This window comes from Brienomyrus brachyistius, chromosome 4 (genome assembly GCF_023856365.1).
Source record: "Brienomyrus brachyistius isolate T26 chromosome 4, BBRACH_0.4, whole genome shotgun sequence".
Lineage (NCBI taxonomy): Eukaryota > Metazoa > Chordata > Actinopteri > Osteoglossiformes > Mormyridae > Brienomyrus > Brienomyrus brachyistius.
Genome location: NC_064536.1, coordinates 8164307 through 8180313, shown reverse-complemented (window position 1 = coordinate 8180313; position 16007 = coordinate 8164307). Strand labels below are relative to the sequence as shown.

The 16007-nt window shown below is 50.3% G+C and overlaps 1 protein-coding gene across 1 annotated transcript in view; it reads left to right on the top strand.

Annotated features, from left to right (window-relative positions):
* The first annotated feature begins 1002 nt into the window (after positions 1-1002).
* Positions 1003-16007, top strand: part of LOC125740672 (matrix metalloproteinase-16-like) — a 31877-nt gene continuing 16872 nt past the window's right edge. The window contains exons 1-4 of the mRNA XM_049012137.1: positions 1003-1483; positions 8264-8412; positions 9724-9846; positions 13739-14043. Coding sequence (XP_048868094.1) covers positions 1358-1483; positions 8264-8412; positions 9724-9846; positions 13739-14043 — 703 coding nt within the window. The 5' untranslated portion in view covers positions 1003-1357. The remainder of the gene's footprint in view (positions 1484-8263; positions 8413-9723; positions 9847-13738; positions 14044-16007) is intronic.

Genomic DNA, 16007 nt, shown 5'->3' with positions numbered 1-16007 from the left:
AATGATATAGACATTTCGATCCCCTTTTGCCAGTTTCCCAGCTGCTAAAGGACAACGTACGCCATCATACATGCAGAACTCTACACATAGTGTGAGACGTGGCAGATGAAGAAGCAGATGAATTAAATGTTATGGGATTCATCCTAAGATGTTACTGTAACATATTAACCTGTAAGTAATTGTGACTCATTTTGGACCACATACATTTTCTGAGTCTATTACTTATAATATTACTGCTGCATTTTCGTCGAAGAGAATGTATTAACAATTTCTGGAAAATATTGCTGAAAACAAACTGTCTCCCTCTTACATAAATGTACTTATTGTCTGTGGATCAAAGCCTTGAAAAAAAATTACAAAATTCTCTTGTGTCATGTTTTCATTTTGCTGAAAGGAATTTACAAAGGTCAGGACCTTATGGCCGGTACTGCGCTTCACATTATATTTTAAATTGTATTTATAAACATGGGTGCATTATACAAAGTTTAAAATCTAAATGAGCATGATTGCCCTTTTTAATCAACTCCGGGATGTTTACCACTACTGCCCTCTAGTGTTGACGTTGTGCACTATCAACTCCCAGGTTTTTGAAAGAATAACAAGGCTTTGCTCTTGTGCTCAGATAAAATGTAACGAAAATAACACCAGTGACAATATAAACAAGAACAGCAGGAACAACACACACATTATTCTTAATAATAGATTATTTATTAATGTTATTATTATTGTCATCGTCACCAGTATTTATAGCGATAATAATAATGATGATGGATCCTTTTATGTTACGCCATTGATGCAGGGATGGCATCTATAGATAGCTCAAGCGCCACCTTACATCAGCCGGAATCATGTATCAGATTGTTATGAGCATATGTGCGCCTGTCGTTATCCTGTCATTATGTGCACCGACCCCCCCCCCTTCCACCACCCCCCTCATCCCGGCCAGTGATCCAGTGACGTGAGCCGCTTGTGGTCCAGCAGGGGACGGTATAACATGCAGGAGGGAGGGGGGCTCTGTGAGCAGAAGGCGCAGGCGCTGTGCCGGGAGGTGTGATTGAAAACGACCAGCTACAGCACCGAGGAGAGGAGCCCAGCTCCTAAATGTGACTGATCCCCTTCGCAAAGCGCCCGTACAGACCAGGCCGCCCATGAAAAGAAGCAAGGGGCTATAAGGCGCCGCCGACTCATGTGCATCGCATCCCCTGGACCTGTTTCTTCCTCCATCTCGGCGCATTGATCATCGCGGGCTGCTGGCCACGTCCTCCTCAGCGATGTTTTTCTCCATCTGAAACACTGGGGGGGATTATTCCACACCGGTTCGGTATCTGAGACTTGCGAAGTGAAATAACGGGTCAGTATGCTTTTACTGCCCTTGCAAAGCAGAAGACGCTTGAATTGCTTTGGTCCGGGAGTCTTATGCTTGCAGATCCTGACGTGGATTTTATGTGCCGTGTATGGAGAAGAGCAGGCTTTCAGCGTGGAGGTAAGAGGGGCTGGGTGCCTGTGTGTGTGGCGGGGGTGGGGGGTGGGGGGTACAGTGTGTGTGTGAGCGTGTTTGCGGGCTGATGTTCAGATGGCTATTCTTGGGCAAATTTAATAAATCTCGCTCATTCCCAAGTGCCGATCTGATAACCGCGACGACCCAAGCGATCGCCAACCGTCCCACCAGATCGACGAGATCCCGATAAGACCCCTGACTTGTGAGAGCAGAAATGCAGCCTGATGCGCCCTAATCGCAAAGTATGTTTGCGGCAGATGAAAAGCGCCCGGCATCAGCACTAAAGCTTTCAAATGCCCTGCATTTCAGCGCCTGCATGTTGTTAGGGCAAAACTTGGGGTACTTCTGCACCGGTAGAGTTGTACAGCTGGTACGCCGGCAAAGGTTTGCTGAAATAAGGAATAACCCCTAAGAGTCAGTATATACAACACAAATGAAGAAAATGTACCAATGAAGACCCGCGATTGTTCCCAGACAAATGTATATTGTGCTTTATAATTACTGGAAATGCGTGTACTTTGAATGGTGCCTTAAATTAATCCTTACACGAACAATTTTAGCAGTATGCAGAGCTGTCGACACACTTTAAGAGAACACTCTTATTGTAGGTTATGAACACTTAGTTTCTTTATTTCAGCTAGAAGGGGGACCGACCGCTTTATAAGAGATCCGCTTTCTAAGCAATCACTTTATCCAATCGCCCATACGGACAGAGAGCTAAGGGGCGCCTTGCCACAGCGCTGACTTCCGTCTCTTCCTGCTTTTGGGGAAACTAAGCACCGAGCGTACGAGGGAATGGGGATCCTCTTTTACACCGGGGAATGTGATGAATTATTTATTGCTTTACGCTATTTTGTTAACATTAATGCGAGATGAATGCGGGCGAAACGCGATCCGAATTGCGATATCAATCATACCCGTCCATCTCAAGTCATTTCAAGCGCAAAGAATTTTTTTTAGATGAACGGACGGTGCATTTATTTCAAAATGAATTAGCACTGCTGGCTTAAGAAAAAAAAACACTGCTATCAGATAAAATTCACTGGTGCACAGATCACTGGACCGGGAACCACAGGAGTTACGGATATGAACACAGTGAACGGAGGTGACCAGACTGGCCACAGAGAAGTTACGGACATGAGCACAGTAAACAGAGCTGACCCAACCAGGAATGTCAGGAGTGAGGGACGTGAACACGGTGCATGGAGCTGACCCAACCAGGAATGTCAGGAATTATGGACATGAACACGGTGAACGGAGCTGACCCAACCAGGAATGTCAGGAGTGAGGGACTTGAACACAGTGAACGGAGCTGATCCAACCAGGAATGTCAGGAGTGAGGGATGTGAACACGGTGCATGGAGCTGACGCAACCAGGAATGTCAGGAATTATGGACATGAACATGGTGAACGGAGCTGACCCAACCGGGAATGTCGGGAATTATGGACATGAACACAGTGAACGGAGGTGACCCTGAGACAGTGGCATTATTGAAGGGGAACTGGATGGTTCCCATTGCATCCTGAGACAAGTGTGATCTAGCGATGGGGAAGCGGAAAGAAAACAGGCCCTGGGATTGGTGGATCCTTGGGGGTCGTGACCCCCTGGAGGGGACCTGGCTCTTGATCTCAGCGACATATGTGCTGTATCGGTAATACCGGCTTGGAGATGTTGTGTCCCATCCCTGGCTGGGGGGTGATTGCTTTCGCCTGGGTGGCGGGCGAGCTGGCAGTGGTGAGGAGTTGTGTAGCCAGTAAATACGTCATATGGCTACATCCTGTCCTGACAGCCAATCACAGGCCATGACACACTCAAGTTGGCTGCGTGCATATGGTCCTAATTCTATACTGGATATACAGTACTATGCAAAAGTCTTAGGCAAGAAAAATGATCTCAGTGATCTTCATGTTAGTGTAAAACTATTATATCATGCCTGTGGAAGTGTGTCAACTTCAAATTTGAAAGCCTTTCATAAAGTTAACCTTTTATTTGTAGCAACCATCCAATATACCCATGTATTTTTTGACTTGACCGCTACCCCACCTTGTGCCTAATCAAGTGATTAATTGGGCTGGTGGTAAAATTTTACGAATATATAGAATGGCTGGGGCACCCAATAGGCGACGTTTGGGAACTGAAGCGCTGTCCATCTAGCTATCCAGCAAGATATCCGTGACTGTATGGAGAACAGAAGGAATTCTCCTTTATTTTTTATTGCGTTACCATTAACTTACATAATGTTAAATTGTGTACTTTGAGTAACTATACACTTACTACCCAGATAAATAGCTTTAAACATTTTCTTGGGCTCTCAAAGACTTGCACAGTACTGTGGCCAGCTATTGTTTTGATGCAATACATAAAAAATGATAGTCAGCTTTCAGACACACACAGATGTGCAGTGTGGTGTGTGAGAGGGACACTGACAAAGGTTCTCCGTCTACTTGCTTATGGACCTGACTCACCATCATCGATAAGAGGCAGCGGATCAAAGGTCCGATTTCCATCCGGAATGCTGTTGAGGACTTTATGATTAAAGGTCCCTGGAGTCGTGCAGAAGGAACAGGGGCCTCCTTCCTGCTCAAGGGACATCATCAGTCGTGCCATTGGCTCCCCAACTCTCAAGCGGATTGTTTTTTTTTTGTGCGCTTGTTTGTGGTTCGAGAGACCAGTCGCTGTGGAGTGGAAGGCGGCAGGGGTGGCGATAATGTCGTCCCTGACTCATAAATCCCCGAGTGGCTTTTGAAGGGGACCAGAGCTGGGCTCTGAGCTGAGTGCGGGCCCGCTGGAGTGTTGACACGGCTGTGTTTGGGCACACGGAGGGCGGCGTGAAGCGGGGGCCTCGTCTGAACGCGATTTTCGGATCAGGTTACTGCCGATCACTGTTCCCTGGTGTCTAACTGCGGGTTGAATTATTAAAAGGGGCTGTTGACTGCACCGCCCCCTGCAGGTGGGGGTAGAGGGTGAGACATCAGTCAGCCTCGCTTATAATTACTCGATGCCACCTTTGATCATCTGTTTGACGTTTTGGCAGAGTTGTGGCAGCATTGTAGGAGTATTCGGTGTTAGCCGATGGAGTTACGGATCTGCAGGCATTTCAAACTTTTACGCATAAATAAATAATGATTTTAGCTCACCTATTCATGCAAGGAGCCATGAAAGCATCCCCACCATCTTCGCATGTTATGTGATACGTGGGGCCCCCCAGGGATGATGGATGATGGTGGACATGGATCTCGTAGGATGGCGAGTGAGAGATGCCACGTGGGCGAGCAGGATCCCAGGAGTCGCCCCCCCCGATTCTGCCTCGCGGCGACAGTGGAGAACGTGGTAACCACAGCGACCCGCTACTGGGCTGTCCCGTGATGTCAAACTCCGCATTCGGGTTTATGTACTTTTGCTACAGTTCGGACTGATCTTTTGACTGCACGAGTCCCACGACGTGGCCGGAGAGGACGAGGTGCTGCGTTACCATGGTGATACCCCCCCCTCGTTCCCACCCCACGCGCACACACAGGCACGGCCGTTTGGCAGCACGCAGTGGCACCTCGCGTTGAATTATTCAGCTCTCACAGCGACCTGCTGGGGGGGGGCGCGGGGGCCGAGTTCAATGCTCTCACTGGCTGATGGGCCCTGCTCGGGTTTTGCCTGTGTGGGTGTCGGAGCTTGGTTTACATGCCTGTGATATGCGCGCAGAGGGAGCGAGCACAGAAGCGGGTACCTGGCACACAGCTTGCCCGGCCGTGCGCTCTTCCTCTGACTCACCGCTCGCGCTGTTTGATGTGGTGCCCGGCACGGGGGCGTGCGGATCGTACATCTCCTGCACCGCCAGTGCCCCGCCAGCAGGCGGCGCCTTCTGCTGATACACCGGCGCTAATGAGCTACATATCCTGCCAGGGGGCTGTTGGACGACGTGCTAAACCATGTGGTTAAAGCTCTGTGTAAGACAGCATGACTGGGGGGGGGGGGGGGGCGCATTCACAGTCTGTTTAGGGTCCTGTGCCCCATGACATGGTTAAGGGTATCAGAGTGTTAAAATACAGAAGATTGCCCCAGTCCCCATCCAACGCTCCCCCCTGCACCGACTATGGGCTCTAGTTTCCGGAAGGTGCGCCGATACTGCCACCGTGTCTGCGTCTGTTGCTATGGTCACAGCCGGCGAGTGAACGGTGGGTGATAAATAAAGCAGTCGCAACGGAATTAGCCGTTAATGTTTCCCCTGGGCTAATTAGGCTATCGCGCTCGTTAACGTGTGACCTGTATCTGATTAGTGTGGAGGAGTCTACCTCATTGTGAATTGGTCTAGCCTCAGCAGTTAATTAGTGTTAGCTTGGGATGGAGGGCATGAGTTGTGTATGTGCTGGCCTGCCAGGCCACGCCCCCCTCTAGTCTGCTGCCCCCCCCTATCCCTCTCAGACCTCACAGGCTTATCTCAGCTGTCATTTCGCAACCTACCAGGCATATATGCCCCCAAGTGCTGGAATATATGGAATATATAAATGTGACCATTCGCGGTGGCCGTCATCCTTATATTACCCACAATTCCATGGAAACCCAGATGTGACATGGCTGGGTCCAGTGTCCTGTGTACATTAAGCCTGTAGTGGAACATCATGGAGGTCACATGGGGGCTGGCGTGAAGGTGACTTGAGGTCCCATGGGGGCCCGTTCCTGGGGGTCCCACAGTGGTGCAGGCGGGTCGACTCTCAGCTGTTGTACCATCGCTGCTCATTTCGGGGCCAGAGTGCTTTTAAAAACCTGCTAAACTGTAGCGGCCCACAGCCGATCGATGCATAAAGAGTAAAAGAGAATCAATAATATGAACTGGCAGGCGAGGCTATGAGGGATGGAGCAGATTGTTCTGGGTCAACTCCACTCATCTACTTCAAAGCTTTTTAAAAGTTTTTAAAACGTGTCGGAAATGTGCTGAAGTCAGCTGTACGCTTTCGTTTTCTAATTTCAGTTTCGTCATTTCCAACCGCTTGATCGCCCACATTAATATGCTCACACGCTTTGTTGGGATCATCTATAACCATGAAGAGGGTGAGAGATTCTGCGACCTCCCCCGACCCCCCTCCCCGCCTCATGTACTTCCGCTTTCTAAGATAAAACTCTCAGATCATTACATCGCTTCACTCACTATAATAGACAGTTTATTTATGAAGATTAATGACTGCCAGGTCATATTCTGTTATAAATGCCCATATCTTACGAATCCTTTGCCCGTGTTCCAGTTCTATACCTCCATCAACAAATTCCGAATCCTGCTTGAGACATCTGCATGTGGAAACGTAAACAAACCATGGCACGGAGATGATTCAGGGCAAGTTTTCCGTATCCCTGTCGCCGTCCTCATTTCCCCGGCATGCGGAGGCTGTTCATTCCCAGCCCCCGGCCCGTTGTGACTGTAAAGCTTCACCAAGCCGTGTGACTCCACCTGAGGCGGCCACAGGCTTTTTGTGCCGATTGCGTGCGTTGCACGTTCTCAGAGGCTGGGTGTAATAGCTGAGAGGACTGTCTTTGTTCCTCTCCGAGGTCCTGCGGTCTTGTAACGTGTGAATTCCGAAAAAACCCACGGCAGACGCGGTCGATATGAAGAGGTGTACTGAAACACGCGTGTGTTTTTTCCACATGTGCACTTTGTTGTGCAGCCATGACGGTGACCTCCACTTCGTTGTGAGTGTGTCGCTGGCTGACGCTCCAGTCTGACATGGGTGCTGGAACCTGCTTCCGGACCAGTGCTGCTTCCTGCCGAGGTCCAGCCACATTTCTGGCATTTTTCGCCCCATACCCTTGTGCTATTTTTTGACTTGCTGAGATTTTTCAGTCGTCTAGCTGTGCCCTGGAGTTCCAGCTTCCAGCCGCTTAGATAATGGGGCAATAACATTTTCCCCGAGAGGCGCAAGCGAGGCAGGAACGGGACCACAGGGTTGGGCGGTTTGGCTGCGATGGCGGGAGGGGGGCGGCGTCCTATCAGCTGTGAGCGCCAAGCGTGATGAATCGGGGGTCATGCTTATCTGCAGGGTAAGCTGGGACCGTGGAGCCATGTCATGGCAGAATACGGACTAAAGGGGGCGCACTATACATTGCCATGAGAATGCCGAGTTACCTTGCTGTGGCGCGGGCTATCATGGGAGTCAGGTGACGGGCCCAGTTCTGTACATCCCCTCTAGCACCTTGCTCCGAGTGTCACGTTAGAGTGTGTTTTGGCAGTGTTCCAGACCGGAACCAGGGAGAATCCCGCTGAGAGAGAGGCAGAGAAGCCGCTGGCGGTTTTAAGTTCTCTGTGTTTTGTTTTTGTTGCCCAGAGGAAGCGCAGTGACCTCCCTCCACTGGGACGATTGTGTTTAATCCTCAGATAAAGGCTGGCTTTCTTAATACTGGGCCCTGTGCCCTTTCCCCAAATGGATGCCATATTCAGTGCAAATATGCGAATATGTCACTCTGCTCACTAACACCGACAGATAATAGGCAAGGGAGGGGGTCCATCTCCGCACAGTGAGGTTTCCCCTGTACACCCTCCCCAAAAGCTGTCGTTTACCTGGCCGTATCGACCACAGTCTGACGGTATGATGTCCTCTCTGCCTCAGTGACTTTTCACGCTCTTTAAGAAACACAAAGCCAGTAACAGACGAGGGCGAGGAGATCCATCTCCAAGAGCTGTCTTTTTGAATTCCTGTGCAGTAATTGTTTCTTCTTGCTCTGCGGAGGGTGGATTTGGAGGTCCGTTCCATGCCTCACTGTGTGCTTATCGCCCCCTGCAGGCCTGGCTGCAGAGGTACGGCTACCTCCCCAGCACCGACCCGCGGCTGTCAGTGCTGCGCTCCGCCCAGACCATGCAGTCGGCTATCGCTGCCATGCAGCGCCTGTACGGCCTCAACGTCACCGGCACGCTGGACATGGGGACCATTGAGTGAGTGACCATCCTCAAATGCTCACCGCCAAACCCTCCAGAAGCCTCCCTCAGGTTCTCGAAAATCCATGCACCCCCCTCCAAATCCCTTACCCTACACATAAGCCCCTCCCACACGCCCTCCCTTCCTGCCACACCTCTTAGTCACATGACTGATTTATGGGGCTGCGCTTTGACTGGGCCACTGACCAGAGACTGACCGAATCCCGATCTCTATTGGAATCACAGATGTCACTGTCTGTGTATCTCTGTGTGACTGTGTCAGTGTGTGTGTGTCTGTCAGTGTCAGTCTGTGTTTGCCAGACTGTGTGTGTCTGAGTCTGTATATGTCTTTGTGTTTCTGTGTCAGTCTGTGTGTGTCTAGTTATGTCGGTGTGTCAGTCTGTGTGTGTCTGTCTGTTTGTGTGTCAGTATGTCAGTTAGTGTGTGTTTGTCAGTGTATCTATGTCAGTCTGTGTCAGTCTCTGTGTTTCTGTGTCAGTGTGTCAGTCCATGTGTAAGTCTGTGTCAGTGTTTTTGTGCCAGTGTGTCAGTGTCTGTGTGTCAGTCCATGTATGTCTGTCACTGAATGTGTGTCTGTGGCTGTCTGTGTTAGGGCTTCAACCCATGTGTCTCTGCATCAGTCTGTGTGTGTTGTGTCTGTGTCTATCTGTGTTTTTATGTCAGTTTGTCAATTTGTGCGTGTCTTTCTCTGTCAGGGTATATCGTCTGGATCAATGTTTCCATGTCATTACATCTGTCTTTGCGTGTCTGTGTCTGTGTGTCAGCTCGTGTGTGTCTGTGCTAGTCGGTGTGTGTGTGTCAGTTTGTTAGTTTGTGTGTTTTTCTACGTCTGTGGTTCCGTGTTAGTGTGTCAGTCTGTGCGTGTCTGTGCCTGTCTCTGTTTGTGTGTCTTTCTGTGTCAGTGTGTCAGTTTGCGTGTGTAAGTCTATGTCGGTGTTTCTGTGTTAGTGTGTCAGTCTGTGTCAGTGAGCATACCCAGCTCCTGTGTCTCAGCCTGCCTGTTCACTTTACACCTTTCCTCCGTAGCATCCTTGCCGTTTTTATACCCCATCTCCCCTGCTGTGTGCTGATATGGTGCCACCCCCTCAAGTGTAGACCCCGCCCTGCCCCTCGAAGCATTTCCTGGATGCTTGTATTATCAGTCCCCACGTTGAGCGGTCTCCTTTTACCACCTGTGTTTATAGGCTCCCTTTAACATCTGTCAGCATCCATCTATGGCGGGGTGGGTCGGTACGCTGCACTAATCTGTCAGGTGGGGGCGCCACCGTGGCCCCAGCCTCACATGCAGCCCTCCTCTGTGCCCCACAGCTGGATGAGGAGGCCAAGGTGCGGCGTGCCGGACCAGTCGGGCGGCGGCTCCAAGCTCAACGTGAGGCGCCGGCGTTATGCCCTCACAGGGCAGAAGTGGCAACATAAGCACATCACTTACAGGTGAGGGTGTCACATGCGTTCTGCCATCAGACCCGGCTGGGTTGTGGGTTTCACATATGCATGTTTTGCCCGTCCAGTAGGGGGAGCCATGGAGTGGGCAAGAAGTCCATCCATAGGCCTGCCATAGGCTCATGGTCTTCCTACGGGGGTGCCGTGTCCCTCGAAGGGGCTTATTTGTTCAGTACCCTAAGTCTTACTGTGGTCTTGGCTACCCAAGAGCAAAAGCAGCCCACAGGGGGGTGGGGGCGGGCACTATGCTCTATGTGACGTCGGCCCTGGGGGGGCTGTGTGTGATTTCCCGAGCGCTGGATAACGCTGTAGGTGCCCCTCACGTCCGTGTGTGACTCAGACTGTGTACAGTACGTTTTGTCCTGTACCAGCTTGTGCGTTGCCCCGGATTCTCAGTCGGACCGCCCAGGCCCACCACCCCCCCCCCCCCCATCCCCATCTCCATCCACCCGGTCACATATGGTCACGCATGCAGTATGTCTCTGTCGATGTGCGGCATTACGTCACGCCTCGCATTAACAGAGCAGTTAGTGCGTCAAACCTGCCGAGATGGGATAGCGATCCCTGCAGGCGACAACAGGGGGCACTGTGCTTTGGAGGTGGGGGGTCTTGTGTTGGGGGTAGGGGGGGGTTGATTGCTTGCACAAATGTCCCCATAACCGGGGCCTGCAGAGCTGCCCTTGGACTCAGGGTTGGGAGGACTGGGGAGGGAAGTAATTAGCAGCGACAGCTCCCCCCCCACCCCCACCGAGTTCAGGAAGCCAAACATGAAGGGAAGCAGATTGCAGGTGGAGAGCTTCTCTGCTCCACTGCGCCGCTCGTTCGCAGACGTGCCGCATGCACGTGGACGCAGGGTGCTACTCCCTCATCCCGGTGCGGTTACTGTGGCCAGTTGGGCCTCCAAAACAGCCCATCAGGTGAGTCTGCTAATGAGTTTTCCTCAATAAACCACCCCTGTCCCTAAAGCTAGTCCTGTTTAACCACCACTAGCATTAATATGAAAAAGCTCCAGTATGATCTCAGAGTTCTGGCTGCGGATCCGGCTTGCGGGAAGCTTCCTCGAATCGGTCTGCCTTTGGATAGATGGAGAGGCAGGAAGATACACGCTGAGCTCAAACGGAGCTCCTTGGGAGTCACAGAAGGGGGCTCTGAACTCAATTCCCACACAACTGACGCTGGTGGAAAGTCGGATGTGGGCTCACATTCCTGAGGAGTGGCAGCTTGCCTCACCTTTGTCCTTATTAGCCACTGCAATGCATCATGCTAGACGTTCCACCGCTGTCTGTTGTTGTTTACATTTGACTGGCAGTATCGAGCTCCTTTAATTCTGATTTTAACCCTCCCATCCCCAGTTCTATTCTATTCTATTCTATTCTATTCTATTCTATTCTATTCTATTTGTATATTTCACAACATCATATTGTCTCAAAGCGCTTCACAGCATCCCAGCCCCAAAGCTTCCAGTGAGTAAGCCAGAGGCAAGGAAGAACTCCTGTGAGTTTTTCATGGAAAAAACTCCGTTGCATACCGCGCGACCACGGGCATTTCCTGTGACCAGGGGGGTGTGGAGTCATATGGGGCTGAGGTGTCATGCTTTACTCCTTCATTTATTTGGATATTTGCCATTTTAATCATTCAGATTGATATCTTTCTTTCAGCCTCATGCTGCTCTGGTGTCGGGGCCCCAGGCTGTCACACTGAGCTCAGCTCTAGTGGGAACCAGTCAGGCTTCTGCTTTTATGCGCCACTGTACTGAAGCCCCGGTAACCTAGTGCGCAGTTAGCTGCATATAATGTTAAAATGTTAGCATATAATTAGCATACAGTCACCATATTGTAAGAGCGCAGTTAGCACGTGGTTAGCCTGCAGTTAAGGGGCTGACAGCGGATGTCTGTGACTTTGGTATTAACCTCCCATTTGCCTGGCTGTCACGCTGAGCACCGCACTAGCGGAAATCAGGCTTTTGGCTTTATGCTCCCCCTGTACTGGAGCCCTGGCAACCTAGTGTGTGGCTAGCTTACATTTAGCGCATGGTTAATAAAATGTTAGAGTACTGTTAGCATACTATTAGCATATGGGTAGCATGCGGTTAGCATATGATTAGTGTGCGGTTAGCGACCTGACGATGGATGTCTGTGACTGTGATATTGACGTCTCATTCGACTGGCTGTCATGCTGAGCATAACACGAACAGGAAGCAATCAGGCTGGTAACCTTGTGTGTGGTTTGCATAGAGTTTGCATATGATTAACATTCTGCTAGTGTATTGTTAGCATGCAGTTAGCATATGTTAGCTTGCGGTTAGCATATGGTTAGCGTGCGGTTAACGGGCTGAGAGTGGATATCGGTGATTGTAGCTTTAGCCTTCCTTTACCTGGCTATCATGGCCACTGTACTAAAAGGAATACAGCTGGGCTTTTGGCTTTATTCCTACTGTACTGGAGACCTGGTAACAAGCTTAGCTGGTTAGTGCATGGTTAGCAGCCTGGCAACGGATGTCTGCCAGCTTTTCTGTGACTGCGGTATGAGCCTCCTGTCTATCCTCGCTTCACGTTCCCGTGCAGATGAGGGGTTTCTGCTCTCTGTCTTTAAGCTGATTGATGATAGCGGCAGTTACATGTTATTCAATTGACGCAAATGTGTTTTATCTTAACATGTGGTTCTGTTGGCCGATTCTGACAGACAGCCAGTCGGTGCAGGACTGTCCATATGTGATGGACTCCTGATTGAAAGCATCTTGGGGAAGGTTGTCCTTCTGGGATTCTCCCCATTCCAGGCAAAATAATCAGCCCTGATTTCCAGAACTCTCCAGATCATTTTTTAATCCGTGACCATGGCTGTTTGCCATCTGAATCTTGGGTCACGTGGTTCTGTGTAACCCAGACTAAACTTGCTGTTACAGTTCTTCTGTGGTAGATGCTCTCCCATCCTGCCTCTCCTCAGAACTGCCTTCAACCAGCTACTGTATGCCCCCTGCTGTGTGGGAGGACCTGCAGCAGTTTTTCATCACACAGATACTCCAGCTGTTGTACCTTTGAATGAAAACCTCTGCTAATAACCCCCTGTTTGAACGGAAGATACTGTAATTGATATGGGAAGGTCTTCAGCTCACGAGGAGCTTAAACTAACAGGCATTAATCCTAAGGAATTAATGAAGCATCCACAGCTTGTCTGACCTCTAGCAAGACATTTGTAATCCCACACATGAAAAATGCAATTTTAGCGTCACCTCGAGAAAGAACGGGATCTTGCTCATCAGTGAAGAAGGTCAGCATGTAGGAATAGTCTGGGTGATGTTTTTGTGAGGCATCGATGCACGTGGGAGGTCCAGCATAAGTCTGGATAATTCTGAGGTGTGTATCTGAGTTCTCATCATCCTGTGGGGCTGGTATGCCGTGTCTGACTTGTGTGTGTGTGTGTGTGTGTGTGTGTGTGGTACCTGGGGGCAGCATATTCTTGCTCTAGCCCATGCTTAGGTCAAGACAATCTTCCTGTGACCTCTGTCCTGGCCGTGGGCTAAGCATTTGTTAAAGCGTCCAGTTAGCCATCTATAATGAGTTCCACGAGAATAAATTAGCAGAACGTTTCACATCACGCTGACAGAGTTTGAGGTCATGAATGTTTAAGTATTAAGAACAAAAGTTGAAGAAGGAGATTTGCATCTGTAAAAGTCAGTGAAGGAGCCAGATTCGTGTACCGCTGACTTTTAACTCAAAAATGACTTTTATTTTGAAGGGCCCTTGTGACTCTGGTCTGTCATGACTGGATGCTCTGGTGACCAGCCAAACCCCTCAGATCCTTGGTGTGCTACCTCCGGTAAAACCACATGCGTGTTTCCTCACGCTCTCCTGTTTGGCCTCCACCCCCTGCCCCCGCCCCACAGCATAAAGAACGTGACGCCCAAAGTGGGTGTGGCCGAGACTCACAACGCCATCCGGAGGGCCTTCGATGTGTGGCAGAGCGTGACGCCCCTGCGCTTCGAGGCTGTGCCCTACAGCGCCCTGGAGAACGGCAAGCGTGACGTCGACATCACCATCATCTTCGCCTCTGGATTCCACGGTGACAGCTCACCATTCGATGGCGAGGGGGGTTTTTTGGCGCACGCTTACTTCCCGGGACCCGGAATCGGAGGGGATACTCATTTCGATTCGGATGAACCATGGACGTTGGGGAATCCTAACCATGATGGTAAGAACCTTCGGGAATTCTCCTCCAAGCCGTCTTTCAATGAAATATGTACATCGTGTACGCAGACATGCATAAATAATGTCCTACGGTTACAACTGCAGACACGTCACAGAATTTGTTGGTGAAACGAAATGATTTGCAGTTATGCCTTGAAAAGTCAAAGCAGGGTGCGAGCACGGAATAGAGGGCTGGCTGGTGGAGGAATTGTGGAAAATGGTACAGTCCAGTGTCTCCATATTAATGGTACAGTCCAGTGTCTCCACATTAATGGTACAGTCTAATGTCTTTGCATTCATGGTATAGTCTAGCGTCTCTGCATTCACAGTATTGTACAGCGTTTCTGCGTTCATGGTATGGTCCACTGCATTCTCAGTACGGTCCACTGTCTCTGCATTCATGGTACAGACCAGTGTCTCTGCATTCTTAGTAGCGTCCAGTATCTCTGCATTTCCGGAACAGTCCGGTGTTTCTGCACTCACGGTACTGTCCAGCATTTCTGCATTCATGGTGTCGTCCAATGTCTCTGCATTTGCAATACATTCCAGTGCCTCTGCATATATGGTTCAGTCCAATGAAAATGAAATTCAGTCACCCCATGTCCTGAGACACGTTAGTGTCATGGGTGACCTGTGTCTCCTTGCTGGGGCTTTGCTGCGTCTCCGGTTAACGACTGATTCATGCTACATGAACTACACCCAGCATGACTGTATAGGTCTGTCTCAGGTCCCAAAATCCTGACAAATGAGGGGCTCCTCTTTATTTACGGCTCACATTTTCTTTTCCATTTCTTTGCCTCTCTCTCTCTCTCTCTCTCTCTCTCTCTCTCGCTCTCTCTCCCTCCCTCCTTTTCTGCCCTTCTATTTCTATTCATGTACAATTTATCCAAAGAAACTCCCCAGTGAGTGGCAGATGAAGAAGGAGCTGCTTGGTGAAGCGTGGAGGATGGAGAGGGTGGGAGGGGGCCAGCCTGGGGGGCTGTGGTGGGGGACAGTCTGCTGTAATTACAGACAGCCAGGATTTGTCCTTAGCTTCAGCACTGACAGAAATCACTGACTGCTTTAACGCTCAATGGATCTTAAAAGCTCTCACGTTGACGCCTGTTGTTGTCAGCCCTCTGGCCAATCAAAGTCATCATTTGTCCCGTTACGGTCCAACCGTGTCGATTGATTTGGCCTCATCACTCCACAGGCTTGAGACGCGTCGAATAAGCACTTGTGGGAAAGACATGAGGGGGCGGAGACTATGGCCCTCCCGCCACCACTCAGACAACACTCCATGGCAACGGTGTGCTGCTTCCGCGTAAATGGGCGTGACCCGAGCAAACAGGTGTCCACCCTCGGGCAGATCCCTCGGGATCATGCGATCAGATCCCACGGTTGAATTTTCCCCACGAGCTTGTTGTGCCGAGAGCCTGTGCTGACTTCGATGTCAGAGATAATGTCCCCTAGCTACTTATAGGGACTGGAATTCGTGGTTTTTCTGTAAGATTTGAGATACCATCAAAGACAGGCCAAAAATATCCACTGGGAAGTGCATCAGATCAGAGAGGTGGGAGCAGGAAATGGATGCTCCATGTGGATTTAGGAAAGCAGGTTTGTGACGGACGCCTGGGGTTAGGGGTCAAACCACCTCACATCCCAGTGGACGCCTGAACCTCTCCCACCGGACATTGTATCGGCACAGGAAACAGGAAGAGCACCTACGTGGTTTCATAGCATGCCAGTGTTTCCCCTCGGTTTACAGCCTTGTGGGGGGGGGGGGGGGGGGGGGGGCAGACGGACGCCCGCCAGGATTCATGGTGTTCATGCGTTTCTTTTAACTGCAGCAGTCAATAAAACGCTGATATTTTTTTGTCTGCTTTTCAGGTGGTTGACTGGACATATTTTCTGACTCGCGCTCTCTGTCCGCTGGTGGGAGTGTGCTCACCTGTGTGTGTGCTCACCTGTGTGTGTGCTCACCTGTGT